Raw genomic sequence first — 22,196 nt, forward strand, 5'->3', positions numbered from 1 at the left:
ACATCTATCTATATTTACATGTAGATAGACGTCGATCAGCGGCTGTACAACCCCCAACATTCCATGAAAAGTGAAAATATAATTTAAATCTGAATTGAGACGAGCACGTATGGCCAGCCTGCACGAATCGCGCCATGTGAACAATTTAATAATTACCCACTCGCCACCTGAGGTAATTCGGTCAAAATTGATCCCATTTGACCCGGGTTTGTGGTGTTCGAGTGTTAACACTCCTGAGCGACTACCAATTTCAAAATCCAAAATCAAATCCGAGCTAAAATGAACCCGTACGGCCAGCCTGCACGAATTGCGCCAAGTGAAAATTAAATAATTACCCACTCACCACCTGAGGTAACTCGGTCAAAATGTATCCGATTTGCACCGGGTTTGTGGTGTTCGAGTGTTAACACTCCTGAGCGACTACCAATTTCAAAAACCAAATTCAAATCCGAGCTAAAATGAACCCGTACGGCCAGCCTGCACGAATTGCGCCAAGTGAAAATTAAATAATTACCCACTCACCACCTGGGGTAACTTAGTCAAAATGTATCCGATTTGCACCGGGTTTGTGGTGGTTAGGTGTTAACACCCCCGAGCCACTACCAAATCCGGAAACGCAATTTTAATCCGAGTTGGAACAAGCCCGTACGGCCAGCCTGCACGAATTGCTCCAAGTGAAAATTAAGGTGCGTCCCTCGGCAAAGGCGTGATTTCTTTATTCGACGATAATTTAAAAACTACAAATCCCCCAAGCTTCCAACTTACCGTTTTCTTCTCCTCGTGTTCTTATCTCTCGAAATCACCAAGGGTATGCGAAGCTACAACGCAGGAAATTCAACGCTACAACGCAGGAAGTCATAACTAGCTTACATGGCCTGATAAAAAAGCATTGTGTTTCTTCTTCTTTCAACAATAACGACTTCTCGTTTCCAGACCATACAACCAATCATGTTGAAATTTTTCCCCTGATGAGAGCAACATTACATTAAAGTTTCAAATTCATCAATGATTTGCACTGGATTTGTGGTTTAAAGAGGAAGAATAGGTTCAAGAGATAGGAGAGTTTAAAAAAATAGGTTCAAGAGATAGAAGCTTTTCAAGATTTTCGTTCAATTATTAATTGCGGCCAAACCATGTGACTTATTGAAATTTCCCAAGTAACGTTTTAACTTCCCCACATGGGTAACATTTGTACACAGTTTCCACTCAATATCTTCAAAAATGAGGGAGGAGATGGGTTTTAAAGGTTATGCTTAAAAACGTTATAACTCTTAAACGATGCAATGTACGACGTCATCGTGTGGGAACTTTTTGTTCGCCATGGGCATGCGATTCTGCATGCAAAGTTTGGGCTCAATCTGTTCAGCCGATGCAGAGAAAAAGGGGTTTTAGTACTTTTCATGAAAAACAATATGGCGGCCGAACTATGTCACGTATGATGTTTAAATTTTTTTGAACCTACATTTTTTTGAAACGAATGTTACTTAAAAGAACATATCATATTCGTGGAAGCAAGGGATATATTTGTCGAATTCTAACCTCGTAATGCTAGCACTTTTAATATCCTAAATAAATGAATTTTTTTGTCCCATTGCAGAGTTCTTTAGAATGAGCCATGACTCAATTTTTTCCATTGAGCCGTTTCGGAGATATGGAGGGGCAAAGTTGAAGATGTTTTCCAAGATGGCGCCCATACCACATGACCTATGACGTCATAACTAGCATTACAAAAATTTTATATGTCTAGCCAATCAATTGGTGAAAAATTCGTGTCAATCGGACCAACGGTTGCTGAGAACATTAATTTTAAAGTTTTCAGTGGTGAAAAATATGGTTGAAGAATAATAATAAGAAAAACTAGGAATAATAATCAGTATTCCTGTAGTAGAGGAAACCTAATAATGCACAATATCAACCAATATACAGTACAACAAAAGATTCCCCAAAGTCTCTCAGAGAAGAGGCCCAGACATTTGTAATGTAAGAAAGGATGTTGTCGTGCGGACGGCTCTCAGTTAAGACTGAGCGTCCACGGATGGAATCGACCTTACTTAGAGGCGTTTCCAATTCAGTGGCGGATCGACACACGAGCCGGGGGCTGGGGGAGGATGCCGCGCTTACCTGTCGGCCCCGCGCAGTCTTCACCTGCAAGTTGATAACTCAACCCGAGACGGAGGTAAAATGTACAAGAAAGAAATATTTATTACGGAACCCGAGAACAATGGAACGCGACGATAAAAACTAAACCCCCCATTGAGCGCTCTTACACACAGACTTCAAATACACAATGGGAAGGATATGAAAATAAACGTTTCGTCGTGCTGTGGAATGTGGTGCGTTTTATCTGTCGATGTGTGATGTCGGTCAGGAATCGTCGTCTTCCGAGCTCGTCGTCCGGCACGGCTCTGGTCGGCGGGAAGTAAGGCCTTGATGCGTCCCCGTTCACCAGGTCTCGGTAAAACCTCTCGTGCCACGCGAGCGAGCGGGTGTGCAACCCGCTTCACCAGCCGTGGAATGTCCTCCCGAATTCGGCACAACCCTCTATGCACCCAACGTTCGTGGCGAGAGAGTCGCAGATGAACGGACCAAACAAACAGGGCGAGGCAAGGGCAGAAGAACAAGGTCAAGAAGAAAGGTCGAGACAGAGGTCTGGGCAGGATGGATTCAGGAACGAAAAGGGGAAATGTTGGCACACAATCGTTCACCACCAAAGTCCGGAGCAAAGTGACAAAACGTCCACCGCTCCAAGTCTCTTGTTCAGCGTGCTCTGACATCATCCGGGCCTCTTAACAATTCATGAGTCTCGTCCCACCAGTCGTGCGACCCACCCACCAAACCCTCGGTGTCCATCCATCGCGCGGTGGGCGTGGCCTCAGCCTGCTTTGTATGATGTTTGCCTGCCATGGCGCCGTAGTGGTTTCCTGTCTGTCTTTTCGGTCAGCCATTGTGGGGGATTGATTAATGTGTGCACTAATGGGGCCTAGCTAATGCGTATGTGTGCTGCCATATGGGACAAAGGGATTAATCACAGAGGTTTCACATACAATGGAGTCTTATCCTTATTCGCTAGAACTATTTATCACCGGATCATCCTCGTATGATCACAGGTACACACTTAATCCGACATTCGGTCTCGACAGGTTGTCTACTTATTTACATCGAGGTGGTTCTAGCTACCCACAACAGACGAAGTATGATACCTATACAGATCTACCTAGATCTAGATATGCTTACCCAACCGACATAACAATATCAACGGTAAATCTTGCCTTGCGAAAGCCATATTGATGATCAGATAAAAGATTGAGAGATTCAGGATGCTTGAGGAAATGGAAATTGAGAAGACATTCATTGACTTTGGAAATACAAGTCAGAATAATAGGACGGTAGTTGGAAGGGTTTGCAGAATCACCCTTCTTTAAAATAGGCTGTGCTAAGGCATGTTTCCAGGAAAGAGGAAAAGTTTGGGTTTTTAAACAAAAGCGAAACAAACGAGCAAGCACGAGTGCAAGTTCTGAAGCACACTCCTTCAATACACGAGGAGGAATGCCATCTTGTCAGTACACCTTGCTTGTGTCCAGAGAGAGGAGTAGTTTTTTGACTGAATGAAAAGAGATTATTGGGAGGGGCATAGGATTGGCAAGGGGTACATCAGAGGGAGATGGAATATTAGAGTCATCCAGAGAGGAATTAGAGGAGAAAAGAGAACCAAAAAGAGTTGCTTTATCAGTCGGGGAGACGGCGATGGTATCATTGGAACGTAACAGCGAAGGAAAGGTAGCGCAACAGAAGTTGTTGGCAATACTTTTACATAAGGACCAGAAAGATCTATTCGTAGAAGAAGATGAGAGTTTGTCACATTTATTTTGGATAAAGGAATGCTTCGCCTCACGAATAACATGTTTGCAATGATTTCTAGCAGATATGAAAGCTGAATGTGAGTCGGAGGAAGAAGAGTTTTTCCATGTCCGATATGCCGCATCCCTTGCATGAATATCTGCAGAGCAGGAATTATTGAACCAAGAGTTGGTAGGAGAGATAGGCATGAAAGATAAGAGGATATAAGCCTCCATTCCTGCAACGATAACTTCAGCTATACGTTCAGCAGAGATAGAGGCATCGCCTGAGCAGAGGCAGTGGTTTTTCCAGGGAAAATCAGAAAATAAGCTTCATAAACCAGTCCAGTCAATGCCATTGAAAGGTTAATACTGGGGTTTAGTCGGAGCAGGTGGAGGAGAAGCAGTGATGGTAAGTAAAGTCATGTTCACAAGAGCGTGGTGAGAAGAACCAATTGGAGGTGAAGTTATTGGTGGCAAGAAGAGATACAATTAGTGGCGGTAATGCAGTGGCACAGTATTTTCATTGCTTGACAGCTCAATTGTTGAAAACCTTGTTGGAGAATTCAATAAACTATGCAAAATGCTCACCACTGCAAATGGTGGGGTAAAAGGACGTATGAGGCCACTTCTTCTTCTCCTTCTCTTCCCTTTTATAAGGGGTGAGTTTTAATGGTACCAAACTTCGGGCATGCCTTGACCATGATACTCCTCTACTTAACTATGTCCTCAGCCAACTTGCTCCACTTTTCAACCACCCTCGCCTTACTTATATCCCTCCTCAGACAATCCTCTCATATTAACCATGGTCTACCTCTGTTCCTTCTACCTTGCTCCCTTACCCTATCCGCTCTCTTTGCCAATCTCTTTTCCTCACCATGTGTCCAGCCCATCTTAGCCGGCATTTCACCAATCTCCCCGTCAAGCACACCTACACACCAATCTCTTCCCACAGTTCATCCATCCTCCCTCTACTGCCCCTTCACTTCCACAATCCTCCTGACCCAGGTGTTCTCGTAGACCTGCAACTTCTGTTGTTTTCTCTCTGTTTGTGCCACAGTCTCCAGAAAACCATAAAGGTAGGCCAGTGTCAAACAAGACGCCAAAACTTTCACTTTCAATTTCCTTGAAATTTTTCTGCCTACCATTACTCTCCCCACCCTCCTCCACACATCCGCACCCACCTGAATCCTCATCCACACCTCTTCCTCTGATGTACCATCCCAGGTCACTGTTACCCCAAGATACTCAAACCGATTTCCCTGGATGAACTCCTTCCCCTCAAACCTGATATTAATTTATTTTTTGCTGCTCCCTGACCCACATCACCTCAGTCATCTCCATACTCATCCTACTTAGAGTATGGTGGGGCTAGGTATTCCCCTAACCACCCTGCCACCCCCTCATACAATCTTTCTTGGTCCTAATTGTATGTTCACAAACCTGTACGTCCACACAAAGGGCTCTCGGGTTGACGGTATTAGTGATCGCCATACTGAACAAAAAGGGAACGAGGATGTACTCGTTTGTATGTTTGTATATATATATATATATATATAAGTGTGGTTTATGTGTGTGTATATATATATATATATATATATATATATATATATATATATATATATATATGTATGTATGTATGTATGTATGTATGTGTGTATGTATATATATATATATATATATATATATATATATATATATATATATATATATATATATATTAGGGTGGTCCTCAAATGTAAACATTAACTTTTCTAAAGTGCTTTTCCATTTTTTTATTACACCTGTAGAGAGAACAAATTGGGTAAAATTTCATTTCATTTTGAAAACTTTTACCACTGTCACATGGCCCCTGCTAATCTGCTAATCAGCACTATACAGAAATTATTTCGGTTTGTTTCAGTTATGATGGCGAGTGCAAGTACTTCAAGAAGAGCAACCAGAAAAAAGAACCATGTGTGGCTGATAGGCTGCCATATTGAAAAACTACCAGAAACTCGGCTCCCATCTTGGCAAGAGATTCTGCAGCGATACTTTAAGCTACATCATGCGGAGAAATTGGATATAAGCAGTGCCGCAATAACTGTTGTTCGTGAGACATTATGCATCTGGGAGAAAGCACGGATCCCCACTGCAGATGAGCGGAATATCATTGCAAAACTAGAGAGAAAAGTAGAACAATACAGATCCATCCTGAAAGGAAAGAGCCGGCGATCTGTCCCTGAGATAAAGAAAGAAGAGCAGTTTCAAACCGGTCTACGTGACTTATTTGACATTGCTCATGTTGATGTCCTTGATCTGATCAAAATACCAGAGGACTGTGAATTCCTTAAGGCACAACGGGAGCCAGGTCGACGGGGCTTTATGGTTGGTGTTGACAAGGTGCTAGCAGGAAAAGAGGAGCGGACACATCAACGCGACAAGGTGTTGACTGAAAGAGAGCAGCATGAAAAAGAGAAGAAAGCAGCCCGAGAGGAGACTCTTGAGCTAGCATCATCAACAGACAGCAGTGCTGAAGCCAGTGATCATGATGACTCTGCTGTTCTATCTGCTTCAAAGAGGCAGAGCCGAAAGCGTGCAAGTAGCATTGTTACACCGGACCTAACAGCAGCTCTCAAACGCACCAAGGTTAGCGATCGATCAGCTGTTCACATCTTGTCAGCAGCAGCCTCTGCTCTGGGACACGACCCTTCAGAGTTGGCCATCAACCACACATCGATCAGGAAATCCAGGCGGATCCAACGGAAGACAATTGCAGGTGACATCCAGGCATCCTATGCTCCAAACACAAGTCTGGTGGTTCATTGGGATGGCAAGCTCCTTCCAGACGATGGGACTAAAAAAGTTGATCGCCTTCCTGTCATTGTCAGTAACCCACAAGGAACTGGAAAGCTTCTGGGTGTGCCAAAGCTGCCAGCAGGAACTGGACTAGCAACAGCTGCTGCTGTTATGCAATGCCTCGAAGAATGGCATTTGCAAGACATGGTGGCAGGTATGAGCTTTGACACGACAGCCAGCAACACTGGTTCAGCACTTGGTGCGTGCACTATTTTGCAGCAAAAGCTTGGACGACCACTATTGCATTTTGCATGCCGGCATCACATTCTGGAACTAGTGGTAGAGGCAGCAATGGCAGCATTCAAACCATTTCTTGGTCCATCAAAAGGACCTGAGATAGCCGTCTTCAAGCATTTCCAGTCAAACTGGAATTCCATTGACCAAAGCAAGTTTAAGCCAATGATGCCTGATGACCTGGATTCTGTAGTTTCAGGTGTATTTTTAAGTTGCAAAGAAGATGTCGTTTCATTCTGCATCCAGAAACTGGAATCGGGCCAACTACGAGATGACTACCGTGAACTTCTTGAGTTGACTATTTTTCTGTTTGGTGAGCGTCCTCCGAGAGGATTCAGGTTCATGCAGCCAGGAGCCATGCATCGGGCAAGATGGATGGCCCGTGTGATTTATGGAATCAAGATCTACTTGTTCCGTGATCAGTTTCGACTGACCCCAAATGAACTCAATGGCATAAAGCGTTTTACAGCATTTGTTGGAGCAGTGTATACCAAAGCCTGGTTCAGCGCTCCATCTGCTATTGGTGCTCCCGCTGGAGACCTAGCTCTCTTAAAAGCACTCATTTTCTATCCTGATTCAGTGATTGCCGAAGCCACCAGCAAAAAGCTTTCCAATCACTTGTGGTACCTCAGCGAAGAACTGGCAGGACTTGCTCTGTTTGACGATAGTGTTGAGCTTGATGTCAAGCGAATGATAGTAGCTGCTCTTAAAGAAGAATGCCAAGAGAATCCTCAACCACGGGTACATGTGGATCTTACAGCAAAAGAAGCCATCGCTGCCACGACTGTTGTAGATTTTGTTACTTCTGCGTCACTGCGAATTTTTACTGCATTCAAAGTCAATACTGACTTCCGAGAAAAGGACCCTGGTGAGTGGGCCGATGACCCATCATTTCAGTCATCACAGCAAGTCTTGCGCGGTATTGCCACTGTCAACGACTTTGCAGAACGTGGTGCAGCATTAATATAGGACTACAATCAAGTCTTGACAAAGGATGAACAGCAGCGCCAGTACCTGTTGCAAGTTGTCGAGTGGCATCACCATCAGTTCCCCGACGCAAAGAAGATAAGGAGGAAATAATTTACCACAGAACTTATTAATGAGGAATCAATGGTCTGGAGGACTCTTACTCTGTGTGTTTATGATGATTGTCATACATTCTTACTGATTTGGGATTACATCTGAGTGTTAGTTTATTAAAAACAATTTTGTGTGTCGATACTGAAACATTGTAATTTTCAACCCATGTGTGACAGTAGTAAATAAGGTCGTATAGAAACCATCTTTGGCACATTTCATTTTTTCACAATAAGGAACAATTGTAGCAACAAGCACCTGAAAAAAGTCCAATTTCATTTTTTGGTGTACATTTGAGGACCACCCTAATATATATATATATATATATATATATATATATATATATATATATATATATATATATATATATATATATATATATATATGTATGTATGTATGTGTGTATGTATATATATATATATGTATATATATATATATGTATGTATGTGTGTATGTATATATTGTTACAGACGCGGTTTTAGATGTTAGTTTACCGAGCGGTTTGGTATTACCGCGTCCGCACAGTTACTCCCCGATTAGAACCCTATCCCGCCCGATTCCACTCGACGTTGACCAAGTCGCGCTATGCTAAATCAATGAAGGAAAGGACACAACGGCTGGGGTAAATGCAACGACACAAGGGGTACAGTTCTCAAGACCTCCGGAGGAGGATATAATATTGGTGATGCAGAAACGGGTAGATTACACGGTAAGAGGTAAAGCACAGAAAAGATGGGCACTTAAACACAGTCTTATCTATCCCCGACAGACCACAGACAAACGGGACAAGACTGACTTACACGGGGATTGATGGCAGGGAAGGACAGGCAGTCGATAGCTCAAGGTGCACCTTGGCTCAGGGGCAGAATCAACACGGTCCGGTCCAGAGATGCGAGGAGGTATTTCAGCGCTCGGAGGTGGCGTCTTCTCTCTCCAAGCTGGGGGCGCATCTGACGTCACCTCCCTCTCCCTGCGCATGCCCAGCGGGGAGTGACACGCCCTCGGCTCGTTGTCTCCGCCCCAGATGGAATCGGTCCGCCGCTTCCATTGGGTGCGGGGGGTTACCGGGCTCCGCCCTTGACGAGGAGCTGACAGCGAGCCCCTGTGTGGTAACCCCGTCGGAGCACATGTTCAATGGCGGCTAACCAAGCCGGAGTGAGGACGCACACTCCCCGCGCCGCCGCCGCCGCTGTTGTTGTTGTTGTTGTTGTACCATGAGGAAGAGCTGCGGGAAGGTATTGGGAGGTCCTAAACTTTCTAACGGTGCCATACAATCACATTCTGGTGCAACGAAGAGTCAGAATTAATGGAAACGAGTCCTTAACTGACATAGACTAAGAATAACTAGCAAGATGTCCTATAGTTGTCTACGTGAGATGCGGTGAACCTGGATGCGACATTTAATGGGGGAAATAGGGGAAGGTCGGGGCTACAGAGTGTTGTTTACAGACAATGGGACTAGGGAATGGGGGATTGGGGATAGTTGGGAAGTATTGGGGAAATAGGGGAATATTTACAAGCGGATATGGATGGAGGCCAATCTCATATCCGCAACAATATATATGTATATATATATATGTATGTATGTATGTATGTATGTGTGTATGTATATATATATGTATATATATATATGTATGTATGTATGTATGTGTGTATGTGTATATATATATATATATATATATATATATATATATATATATATATATATATATATATATATATATATATATATATATATATATATATTGTTGTGGATTCGGGGGTCGGCGCTCCCCTTACCAAGGGGGGTAATCCCCTTGTCTTTTAAGCTGGCCGTCCCCCAACCCTGGAAGCTATGACGCTCCTCCCGGTCGGTCTTAGGTAGGGTGATTGGTCAATTTGGGGTCCCAAATACCTCATTACTAACACCGACCACAAGCAGGGAAATAACTCCCGCTCGAACCATGGATATGATGGTAAATGCCGAGCGGTTAGCAATCTGCGGTTCGAGCCGTTAACAATAAAACTAAACCCGATCCTGAGCGGTTCCTATCGTGCCACAGGTACTCAATCGAGAAAAGACTAAAACGATCGGATAAGAGGAAACCAAAGTAAAGGAAGAACAAATAAGGGTTTATTAATTATGTACAAAACCAAAAGAAGAGGAAAGGGAAGGAATGTACAAGAAGAGGAAGAGCAAAAGGACACAGGGCAAGCTTAACTATACAGTCTTACTTAAAACCCCGGACAAACAGACAGACTCACACAGGATGGTAGTGGTAGGGGAGGAAGGTCCAGGCAGATGGTTCCAGGCTCCTCGTCCAGGCTCCGGGTCCGCGGCAAAGAACGGCAGGCAGCTTCGCGTGCCGTTGGCGCACGACTGGACCTTGCATATGCGAGGGGCTCGAATGCTGCGTACGTATAGCGTGCCGAACGCTCTCTCTCTCCTGATCAATCAATGTCCGTATCAATCGATGGTTCCCTGCGCAGTTCGTGATAGAAACAATGTGCTCGCTCGCCCGGTCAATAGGTTCATAAAGCGCCTTTCCCAACGAGTCCGTTCATAAAGAGCCCGCCGAAAGAAGTCCGTCAAAGGGCTTTTTGCGCGCGCTTATATATCGCGCCTTGAAATCAATGTGCGCTTCATAGAGACACGCCCGCCAATTAGCTCACCTCAGCCCTGGTTGGATAGCGAGGGCTCACCGGCTCCACCTTTGACGGCTTGTTGACAGGGCCACGCCTCGTTCTTTGCGCTCTGTCCCCTTCTTCTCCAAGCTTGACCGCGTGCGTAATGGGGTTTGGAGCGAACGCTGAGGCGGCTGCGGCTGGCAGAGGCGTGTAACACAATTTGGAGAGAGAGACTGGCAAAATGGACGGAATGGGGCCTATCTTATTCAATTAATGCAACGCAGATTCAACTATTGGGAACACAGCCTTAACTAGACACATACTAAGGAAATAACTGAAAGTCCTATGGTGTCCTACGTGTTGCTTATGGACTAACTATTGGTGCAACCTTTGACCTTTTAAATGATGGTATATTTACAAGAAGTGATTATTTATTTACAAAGTGAGGGGTTCTCAAAACCGCAACACTGCACCCTCCTTTCCTCCAGGCCCGTCCTGGGCCGAAACAACTTTAACTTAGTGACACTCAGGTGTGGTTACCCTCTCCTTTTAACCTCACCCTGAGTGCGACAGTTTTAACACTAAATATGTCCCGCCTGCTGCATTGCATTCTACGTAACATACTCATGCCCACAGACTAACCGAATTGCGGAATTATTTTGAAACTACACATTTAGCCGGTGGGGAGCATTATTTACAAGACACTAATTTGATTATTTACAACTACAACCCAGGACCTGTCTTTTGTGGGAAGAGAAAAAGATATTTTGATAAGAGGAAAAATACCACACTGCACTGCACTGATACACCATACCATATGCATCAATATGCACCAATAATAAAAATGCACCAAAAGCACCAAAAAACATCATCATCAAAATGCACACAAAAAACATTTTAAAATAATCAATGATGTCTGATGTCTTCTCTGCTGGGCCGCTGGTTCTGGTTGTCTTCCTCTTCTCACTTGATGTTATTTATAATAAGAAAGGGCACACACCGCGTCCGCTTTTTATTATTCCTGGCCAGCAGGGCCAACTCAGGTGGTCCACTGCATGGCATGGATTTTTAATTTTTTTATTTATTTATTTATTTTGTATACAGAGTCGAGGCTCGTGAAAGAGCTAGTGATGGATGCCACTTTGAACACAGTGGTCCGCAATCAGACACCGCTGGCCACAGTGGCCGGTCCCAGCAGAGACGCCAGGCCACAGTACGTGTGGTCCATAAGGTGGTGCTATGCCACAGACATGTGGTCCATGAGTGGTGCCATGCCACAGAACGTGTGGTCCATATGGTGCATCAGTGCAGGCCGGAGGCAGCAAAGGGTGCGGGCGCACAACTGCGGTCACCTGCGCACTCCCCCCGGGCCCAACAAAAACAAGTCCATGAGTGGGGGAAGGAGGTGTTCGGGAATAGTTATATGACTCAGGAGGCTACGATATGACCAAACAGGGCTTTTACAAAAGCAAAGCTTTATTAACTAATAATTCACTTGTTTCAATATAATAAAGAACGACAATACAATAACGAATTTGGTAATTCAAGTCGTTGGTTCTTCTTCTTCGGCCTTCTGCGCTGGCCTCGCTCCGTACTCGTTCGTTCCGTTGGGCAGGGATTCTGATGACAAGTGCTCTCGACTCAAAGTTTGTCCTCGTTTATATCGGCACACTTGAGTTAATCCTCCGTGCGCTAAATCTTAATCCCTTCTCCGCAGAAATGTTACTCAGTCATCCCGCTAGCCTTACGGAGCCGGTTCGCTCCCCCCCCTGCTGGGAGTCACATTTGCCTCACAATAGGAGGGTGCTCTAGCCCGGGGCTGTGACCAGGTGAACAAGAGATTACCACGTTCGTGCACATTCCTGACATTCATTTACGAAATCGTCTATCTGCTTCGTTACCAGTCCCAATCAATGAGTTACCAGTCCCAATCAATGAGTTACATTTCCACAATTCCCTCATCTTTTTGTTTTTGTTTATATTAACCATTAATCTAAACATCAATATAAGTAAACAATCAATCACTACAAGTAAACATCAATACAAGTATAAGTAAACAATCAATCACTACAAGTAAACATCAATACAAGTATAAGTAAACAATCAATCACTACAAGTAAACATCAATACAAGTATAAGTAAACAATCAATCACTACAAGTAAACATCAATACAAGTATAAGTAAACAATCAATCACTACAAGTAAACATCAATACAAGTATAAGTAAACCACAACTTTGGTAATTAAATTCCCTTAGGCATACACCATCATCCTGCAAGAATCTGATCACAAAACATTTCATTTGTCATTGACTCCTTCCATATTGTTCAATCTATTGCATTTGCATCACAAATATCTTTTCAAAACAACACTTCACCATCACCAAGATACAACAATTTCACTTCACCATTTTCATGTTTTTAAGCATCTGCAACATCTGGCAAAAACGTTTGCCTCCAAACAAATGTTGATTCTTTGTTTGAAAGGAAGGGCTGATCACTTGCGTTTGAATTCAGGTATGAAACATTTTCTCCTAATGTCTTCATAGCACCTGCACTACTTCGTGTAGGGTCTCGCTGTTGTAATAACTGCACGGAGTCATAGACTGACCCTGCTCTCCATGTAGCATTCTTGCCACTTTTGCTGTAAACCATAATGATTCCTGAACAAGGCCTTCGCCCAGTTGTAGTCGACTTGCCCCCTCCCTCATTATGAGTGGGCAGCAAGTATTGGTGTGATGTTGATTGGCCAGCAAGATGTGGAACAGGGATGCCGGATGCATCCACAATGATGTTGGGACCATGGTGTTCAGGTCATCCATGGTCCATACCAGGAGCCACCAGCAGAATCGTGCACAGCTGTTGTGAAAACGCACAGCCATTTGTTTGCAGCTCCATGCTGGCTCCCCGGAAGTTGGTGAAGTAATAACATATGTCCCCGCATTTCGTAGGGGTCGCAGGTAAAATGTTGTTGTCCTGCAACTTCTGATGTGATGAATGTTCCAAGCCTTCGAACAAGAGTAAGTGATCGCCTTTCTTTCATATGTTGCAGTGTGATCCAGGCAAATGGTCACATAAATTTCCTTGGTGAAGGTAAACATCCATCTCCAAGTTACACAGGAGAATGTCTTCATCATTCTTTGAGAAGGAGGGTGTATGCCACGATTAACTTCATTTTAGCCACAAATTTTCTTTCTCGAACTTCTTCCCAATTCCGTTAGCACCCCCTTCAAATGTGATCTCGTCTTGTCCTTATGCTCAGTCACATCTGAATCTGCTTTCCACACACACTGAATCAGATAGGGTACATCTTACCATGAAATCAGCATAATCATGTATATCTTCTGACAGTTTCACATTCAACAATTTGTTTTTTTTTTTCCTTAAAACATTCAAAAGTTATATTCATTTATATGCGTCACACAAATAATATTCAATCACGTATGTATTTTACTACTAAACTAAGAATAGCATCCACAATTGCTTTCAGGTTAATATAGTTCAAAAATTAACTCATGCAGGTATTTTAGCACTCCTCAAAGAAAATAAATTGTATATGATTACAATCACAAACAGGAATACCTAATTCCCAACAAATTTGCAAACCAACAAATTAAGCATAATGTATTATTACCATAATTCCTCCCCACTTTTCCTTTTCCTTCTTTTTTTTTCTTTCTTTTTACCAACAGTGTGTCACTCGTGGTGATATGAGTTCACTGATCTTGTAATTGACACAACTCATAACATTGTCGTTATGTCATTATCTTAATTCTACTGTATTCATTTGCAACATCACTTGATTTAATCTTTTAATCTCAGTATTTATGTCGCCATAAAATCTTCCTCTTGTGGTTCCACATTTCTTTCCTCATTTGTCACTTCATGCATTATCATAGTGTTGTTGGTTACCTTATTCAAACACACCATCACTAAGGCTTTCAAGCAAGCCACCACTAAAACAATTGTCCATATAACTACTAAACCAACAAACAAGTCTGCTACTCCTCCAAATGTGTTTCCCAACCATGCAAAAGCACCCCCTTTTATATAATCGTGGTATCTTGCTCCCTCTTGTCCCACTTGTAGCTATCTGTAAGACATGTGAGCTACCTTTGGGGTCTTCAGGGTATTTTGGGTCTTTAAGGGTCTTTTGTGTCCTCTGGGTCTTTTGGTTCTTTGGGGTCTTTAAGGGTCTTTGGGATCTTTTAGATCTTCAGGCTTGTTAAGGGTCTTTGGAATATTTTCAGTCTTTGCAATATTTTCAGTCTTTGGGGTCTTTTAGGTCTGCAGGGTCTTTTGGGGTATTTTGGGTCTTTGGGGTCCATTAGGTCTTCAGGGTCTTTTAGGTCCTCTGGGTCTTTTTGGATATTTAGGGTCTTCAGTGTCTTTTGGGTCTTTGGGGTTGTTCAGGGTCTTTGGAATATTTTCAGTCTTTGTGGTCTTTGGGGTATTTTAGGTCTTTGGGCACTTTTAGGTCTTTGGGGTCTTTTGGGTCTTCAGTGTCATTTGGGTATTTGGCATCCATTGGGTCTTTTCAGTCTTTTAGGTCTTCGGGGTCTTTTGGGTCTTGGGGGTATTTTGGGTGTTTAGGGTCTTCAAGGTCTTTTCAGTCTTCAGGGTCTTTTCAGTCTTTGGGGTCTTTTCATTCTTTGGGGTCTCTTCATTCTTTGGAGTTTTTTGGTCTTTGTGGTCTTTAAGGGTCTTTGGGGTCCATTGGGTCTTTTTGTCCTTTTGGGTCTTTAAGCATCTTCGGGGTCTTTCTGTCTTTTCGGTCTTTTTGGTCTTCAGGAATCTTTGGGATATTTTGGGTCTTCAGGGTATTTTGGGTCTTTAATGGTCTTTTGTGTCCTCTTGGTCTTTTGGTTCTTTGGGGTCTTTAATGGTCTTTGGGGTCTTTTAGATATTCAGGCTTGTTGAGGGTCTTTGGAATATTTTCAGTCTTTGGAATATTTTCAGTCTTTGGGGTCTTTTAGGTCTGCAGGGTCTTTTTGGGTCTTTGGGGTCCATTGGGTCTTCAGGGTCTTTTAGGTCCTCTGGGTCTTTTTGGATCTTCAGGGGCTTTAGGGTCTTCAGTGTCTTTTGGGTCTTTGGGGTTGTTAAGGGTCTTTGGAATATTTTCAGTCTTTGGGGTCTTTGGGGTATTTTAGGTCTTTGGGGACTTTTAGGTCTTTGGGGTCTTTTGGGTTTTCAGTCTCATTTGGGTATTTGGCATCCATTGGGTCTTTTCGGTCTTTTAGGTCCTCGGGGTCTTTTGGGTCTTGGTGGTATTTTGGGTGTTTAGGGTCCATTGGGTGTTTTCAGTCTTTTTTGACTTTGGGGTATTTATGGTCCTCGGGGTCTATTGGGTCCTCTGGGTCTTCTCAGTCTTGTAGGTCCTTGGGGTGTTGAGGGGGGGTGGGGGGGGGGGGGTCTTTTGGGTCCTCTGGGTACTTTAGGTAGGTAAAGTATTTGAGGTTACATTTGTGGGTGGAGTCAGGGCAGCTGTCCAACCAATGGGTGAAGAGTGGACAAACATACACATATATACATCCAAACACTTCCTCCATTATATATAGATTATATAAAAAGGAAAGGTGTGCTACATAGAAAAATGCGTTTATTTCTATATCATGTCCAATCAATTGAATTGGCCACAGGTGGACTCCAATCAAGTTGTAGAAACATCTCAAGGATGACCAAAGGAAATTGGATGCACCTGAACTCAATCTGGAGTGACATAGCAAAGGGGTTGAATACTTATTGACTCAAGACATTTCAGCTTTTTATTTTTAATAGATTTGTAAACATTTCTCAAACAAAATTCCACTTTGACATTATGTGTAGATCAGTGACAAAAAAATCTCAATGCAATCCATTTTTAATTCAGTCTGTAACAACAAAACGTAAAAAGTCAAGGGGTGTGAATCCTTTCTGAAGTCATTGTAAACCCATCGTCATACGACTGCACTTTTCAGTTGCTTGAAGGGGAAATAGTTCTGTGTTTGTCATTTAATTTGCGGTTCGTATGTGTTGTCACTATTTTTAATGTGAGTGAATACATAGCATTTTCCTGTAAGTTAATCCAATCGAATTTTATTTTGGCATTCACCTTTCTCCTTTTTTCCCTGTGTTGTTTCCAGCGAGAGGATGTCAGAAAGCTCCTGAACTCGACAGATCATGATGGCTGCACACCACTACACTGTGCCTCAAAGCAAGACCTCCCCGAGACCCTCACCAGTTTGCTGTTGCTGCAAGCGTCGATGGAGATCAAAACCAACAGCAACAAGTCTCCACTGCACTTTGCAGCCGAGTAATGGAGGGACACTTAGCCACTCAGCCCCCAACCCATAACATACATATTTTCTTCGAATATATCAAGCTCATTTTAACCACTCACTGACTCACTGACTCACTGACTCACTGACTCTGACTGAGTGATATGAATGCCCGGTACCTTCCGGTGACGTGCACAGCTGAAATTTTGCATGCCGACGGACATTGAAGCTGATATAATGGGAAAAATTACACAACTGTTGGAAAACATCCGTATTTGAAATTTTACATTAAAACCTTAAAAGCATCTGGGAAAAAACAAAAACAAACCTCAATCGATATCCAGCGTTTGAAAATAGCAATTTATATAACTGTAAGCTGTGAAATAAAAACCTGAAATCTATCAGCCGGTCTGTGATGCTTGTCTATATTCATAAAGCTTCTATTTATTATGTACCTACGTACAAAGTACGTTTCGTTATTGCTTACATTGTGTCAGCATATCCCACTAGTATCATATATATATAGCTATATTATATACTAGCAGAAGTACCCGACGTAGCCGGGCGGAGGGGGGGGGGGGGTTGCGGGGTGAAGGGGAGGGCAGCGGGGGGGGGGGGGGGAGGAGGCAGGAGAGAAAGGGTGTTCATATATATGCTGGTGGGTGAATGTGGCATTCATCACGTTTCTGAGTTAAGTGTCATGCCGATCAGGAAGAAGAGGAAGCAGTACTAACGAATTCGTACCCTTCCGGAATTGTTTGATTTATTTGTATTCAAATGTCTGGTGATTGTTTTGTATTTATTTATGTGAATGTGTATTTGTATACAACTGTCATTAATTTTAAAAGGCTTAGGCACTATCGAGTGATTTAAATAATAAAAGTAAAAAATAAAAAATAAAAACTTCAAAAAAACGATCTTTTTTTTCATAAGCTTTTTTTTTGGCCTAAAACACTCCGAGGCACTCACTGATGAACCTCTGAAAGTTTGACGAAGATCCGTTCAGCCAACTGAGAAAAATGGCGACACAGACAGACATCTCTTATGTAGTAGATCTATCTACACTACCAGTCAAAAGTTTTAGAACACCTCAATTTTTCCAGTTTTTATTGAAATTTACGCAGTTTAATGGCCAGTGAATAACCTGAAATGGTACAAAGGTAAGCAGTAAACGGCTCAAGGTTTAAAAAAAAGTTTAGGTTAGCAAAAACGGGGAAAATAATGTAAATTGCACAGTTATATTGTAAATGCAGTTATATTGTAAAAAAAAGGCCTTCTTCAGGGAACAAGTAATTCGTTAACAACTTACAGCTGTTCTGCAGCAATGTAAGTAAATTAAGCCTTGAAAGTTGATGCAAACAATTCCTACAGGTGTCCCAACCTCTGTTGATTACTTGATTTCAAACCCCCTCTCTGTATATAAGCAGTATTGGAACAGACTCTTATTACACCCTCTGAAGCATTATTTGGACAATATTGCACTGCAGGAAGTAGTATATTGCAAACTGGAGGAAACTCTGACAGGAAGAGGTCTGGCAGACCCAAAGCCACAACGGAATCAGAAGACAAGTTTCTGAGAGTCAACAGCTTGTGTGATAGGCGGCTCATAGAACAACAACTTCAAGCACAGCTTAACACTGGTCGAAGCAAGCAAGTCTCAGTTTCAACTGTGAAGAGAAGATTTCGAGCTGCAGGTTTGACAGGTCGAGTGGCAGTAAGAAAACCATTGCTAAGATGGCAAAATAAGAAAAAGAGGCAAAATTGATAAATTGAATCAAAATTTGATGAATTGAACCGATTAATCAAAATTCGAAATCTTTGGTTCATCACACAGGGTTTTTGTATGCCGTCGAGTAGGCGAAAGGATGGTTTCTCAGTGTGTGGTGACACCAACTGTCAAACATGGAGGAGGAAGCGTGATGGTCTGGGGCTCTTTTGCTGGATCCAGAGTCAGTGACTTGCACAGAGTGACTCGCACCCTGAACCAAAAGGGCTACCACAGCATTTTCCAGCGCCATGCAATACCCTCTGGTATACGCCTAGTTGGTCAGGGGTTCATCCTACAGCAAGATAATGACCCTAAACACACCTCCAGGCTATATCAAAACTACCTTCGAGGAAAAGAACAAGACGGTAGGCTTCAAATCATGGAATGGCCAGCACAGTCTCCAGACTTAAACCCCATCGAGCTGGTTTGGGATGAACTGGACAGAAGGGTGAAAGCAAAGCAACCTACAAGTGCAACACATTTGTGGGAACTTCTGCAACAGTGTTGGGAAGAACTTCCCGAAACAATATTTGATTTCAATTGCAGATAGAATGCCACGAGTGTGTTCAGCGGTTATATCTGCAAAAGGTGACTACTTTGTTGAGTCAAAAATTTAAATTAAATTTTGTTAAACAAATTGATTCTATGATTTCTTTTTTTATCTCCAATTGTTTATTTGTTCTATGCTTAATTTCAGTTTACATTGAGACATTAAACTGCGTAAATTTCAATAAAAACTGGAAAATTGAGGTGTTCTAAAACTTTTGACCGGTGGTCCGGTCGTGTATATATGCTTGTATATATAGCTATATTATATATCTATCTATATATGCTTGCATATATATATGTATATTGTATATACGTATGTATATATGTATATATATATTGTTGCGGATATGAGGACTGTATATTTTTTTTGATTGTGTGAATTATTATTATTGTTTATTCTGCGCCCCTGCCTCCGGAGCTGTGTAAAGGTGAAAGGGCATCCCATAATTAGTCCACAAGCATACACGTCAGCCAATAATAGAATACCCCTGTTCGATAGTTATATCTTATTCTGTGTGTTAGGGTAAGGCTGTGTCTCCCATTAATTGAAGTACTCCATTGCACCAGTGAAAGAGAATAGATCCCCTTTCATTCCCATCCCCAAAATCTCCATTTCCTTTCACATCCCCTTTCGTCATTGCCAAGCCTCGATTGCCAATTACATCCCCTCCAAAACCACCGTTGAACATGTGCTCGGGTCGGGGAAGAGGGGCGTGCCCGCCCGTCGTCATCAAGGGCGGAGCCAGAGGGTCGCGTGACCAACCCAGGGCCGAGGTGAGCACACCGATGGGCGTGTCCTGAAGGCCGGCGGCTTGATCGCCGGAGGCGCTATAAAGGCGCGCGTGCAAGTGGCGTTGAGGGGTCGGTGGTGAGGAGTGAGTGGACCAAGAGAGAGAAAGAGTGGTTGGACCAAGAAAGAGAAAGAGTGGTTGGACCAAGAGAGAAGGAGTGGTTGGACAGGGAGACGTGCAAGAGTGTTGTTGAGTTGAGGGTTTGGACCAGACGAGTCAGACGAGTCCTGGCAAAGCAAGCGGCGGCCACAGCAGCAACAACACCCAACAGCCGCTTGGGGCCTGGACAGCGGTTTTGAGCAGGGCCGCGAAGGAACAGCGGCTGCTAAACGCGCCGATCGTGCTGCAGGACCCCCTTTGACCTTCCTCTCCCTCCAGCCATCCACCTCCTGCCTTTCCACCCTTGTGTACGTGAGTTTGTTCTGTGTGTCTTGTCCCTGGGTATTTAATTAAGTCTGTATAAGCTAGTATTTGCACTGTGTCACCTGCGTCTTATGTGTTGTAAATAAACGTGACTGCTTTCTTTTTGCTTGTGTGTATAATAAATCCAATTACTCTTCTGTCCGTCTTCTCGTCTTATTCCTTTTCCTCTTTGCATTTCGTCGTTTTAGTCTTTTCCAGATTGGGCAGCTGCGGTGCGATACGGCCAAAGTTCTGGGTGAATCGGGTGAGTCGGGGAACAACTGTTCGGTCGCGGAGCCTTCGCTCGGCAAACAACATCCTAAACCGCGATCAGTAACAATTGGTGTCGGGAAGTGAGATTGGACCCGAAGCGCGCTTAACGCGCTCAAAATTACAAAGTACCGAAATTGCTTTTGTTTTACAAAACCCGAATTTTGAAATCGCGCCATGGCTGGTCAAGGCGACGGGATGCCGGTGGGAGAGATAGACGGGGTAGAATCGACCCAGGACCTCGGGGAAATGTATGTGGATGAAAGAGAGGAGGAGAACATTGGCAATGTGGTTGAGGGGGTATCAGGCGCACAAAATGGCGCTCTCGCGCACGAGGTTTCAGGCGCGCAAAAAGGCGCCTCGCACGAGCGCGCGGTAGCCGAGCCCGCTGTATCAGCGGGCTTTAACATGCAGCCGATTGACATGCAGGCCCTCATTGCGCAGCTACAGGCAGCTGTACAGATGAGTATGGGAGACCAAATTGGAGGTTTGAAAAACAGTATGGGGGTAATGAGGGACGAATTGAGGGCTGATAGTGAGCGATTGAGTGAGCGATTAGAGGGCCAAATGGGGGCAATGAGGGACGAAGTGAGGGGTTAGACAAGAAATTTGGGAAGTTAGACAATAATTTTGAGGGGTTAGACAACGGGATAAAAGAGGTGAAAAATGGGTTAATGGGGTTAGAAAATAGGATGGAGGACAAATTGCGGGAAATAGGGGAACAATCTGCCCGGGAAATCAAACGAATGGGAGAGCAGATAGAGGAGGTAAAAATCGGGGTAGAAACCAAATTGGATGCTCAGAGGGATGAATTGGGACAGATGAGGGTGGCATCTACAAAAGAGATGGAGGAGATGAAAGAGGGGATACGACGAGGTGTGAGTGAGGAGGTTTCGGGGCTACGCGAGGAGGTAAAGCGAGGTGAGAAGCGTATGGAGAAAGAGGTGAGGAATAATACGGCTAGGTTACAGGGGGGAATAGAGGGTCTGACGAAGGGAGTAGAACAGCTGACAGTCGGACAAAGGGAACTAGCGGACCAAGTGGAAAAGAACACTACAATCATCGGGGGTTTAAAAGCGACACAAAAGGACATTAAAAACGAATTAATAGCAACACAAAAGGAATGTCAGATGGTACATGAGGGGTTGACGAAGAAGTTGGAGGAGGTGACAGAAGTAATGGAGACGAAGGACCGAGAGGTGAGGACGCACATAGAAACGGTTAAGGTGGCGTTAGAGGAAGAGATAGAGGGGGCGCACCGGGAGATGAAGGAGGTAAAGGAAAAATTAGAGGAGGTGGAAGAGGGGGTGAGTGAAATTAAGAAGAGACGGAGGGAAACTAAGAGGGAGATAAAGGAGGAAGTCATGGAATATGTACAAGGTCTGTGTTCAAATCATGATGAGGTTCTCACTAACCAAATAAAAAGTTTGCAGGTGGCAGAGGAGGTGCGACGATGAGGTACGGAAGTGAGTGGCAATGTATATGATGTGAGGGGAGAGTCAGTCGGCTTGGGGGGTGGTGTAGACCCGGGTGTTCGTGAGGGACCAATGGTAAGATGTATGACTGG

The 22,196-nt window shown here is 43.6% G+C and overlaps 1 protein-coding gene across 1 annotated transcript in view; it reads left to right on the top strand.

Annotated features, from left to right (window-relative positions):
- Nucleotides 1-22,196, top strand: part of TRPA1 (transient receptor potential cation channel subfamily A member 1) — a 405,999-nt gene that overhangs the window by 169,299 nt on the left and 214,504 nt on the right. The window contains exon 13 of the mRNA XM_078766842.1: nucleotides 16,715-16,884. Coding sequence (XP_078622968.1) covers nucleotides 16,715-16,884 — 170 coding nt within the window. The remainder of the gene's footprint in view (nucleotides 1-16,714; nucleotides 16,885-22,196) is intronic.

This window comes from Myxine glutinosa, chromosome 12 (assembly GCF_964187855.1).
Source record: "Myxine glutinosa chromosome 12, kmMyxGlut1.1, whole genome shotgun sequence".
NCBI classification, from domain to species: domain Eukaryota; kingdom Metazoa; phylum Chordata; class Myxini; order Myxiniformes; family Myxinidae; genus Myxine; species Myxine glutinosa.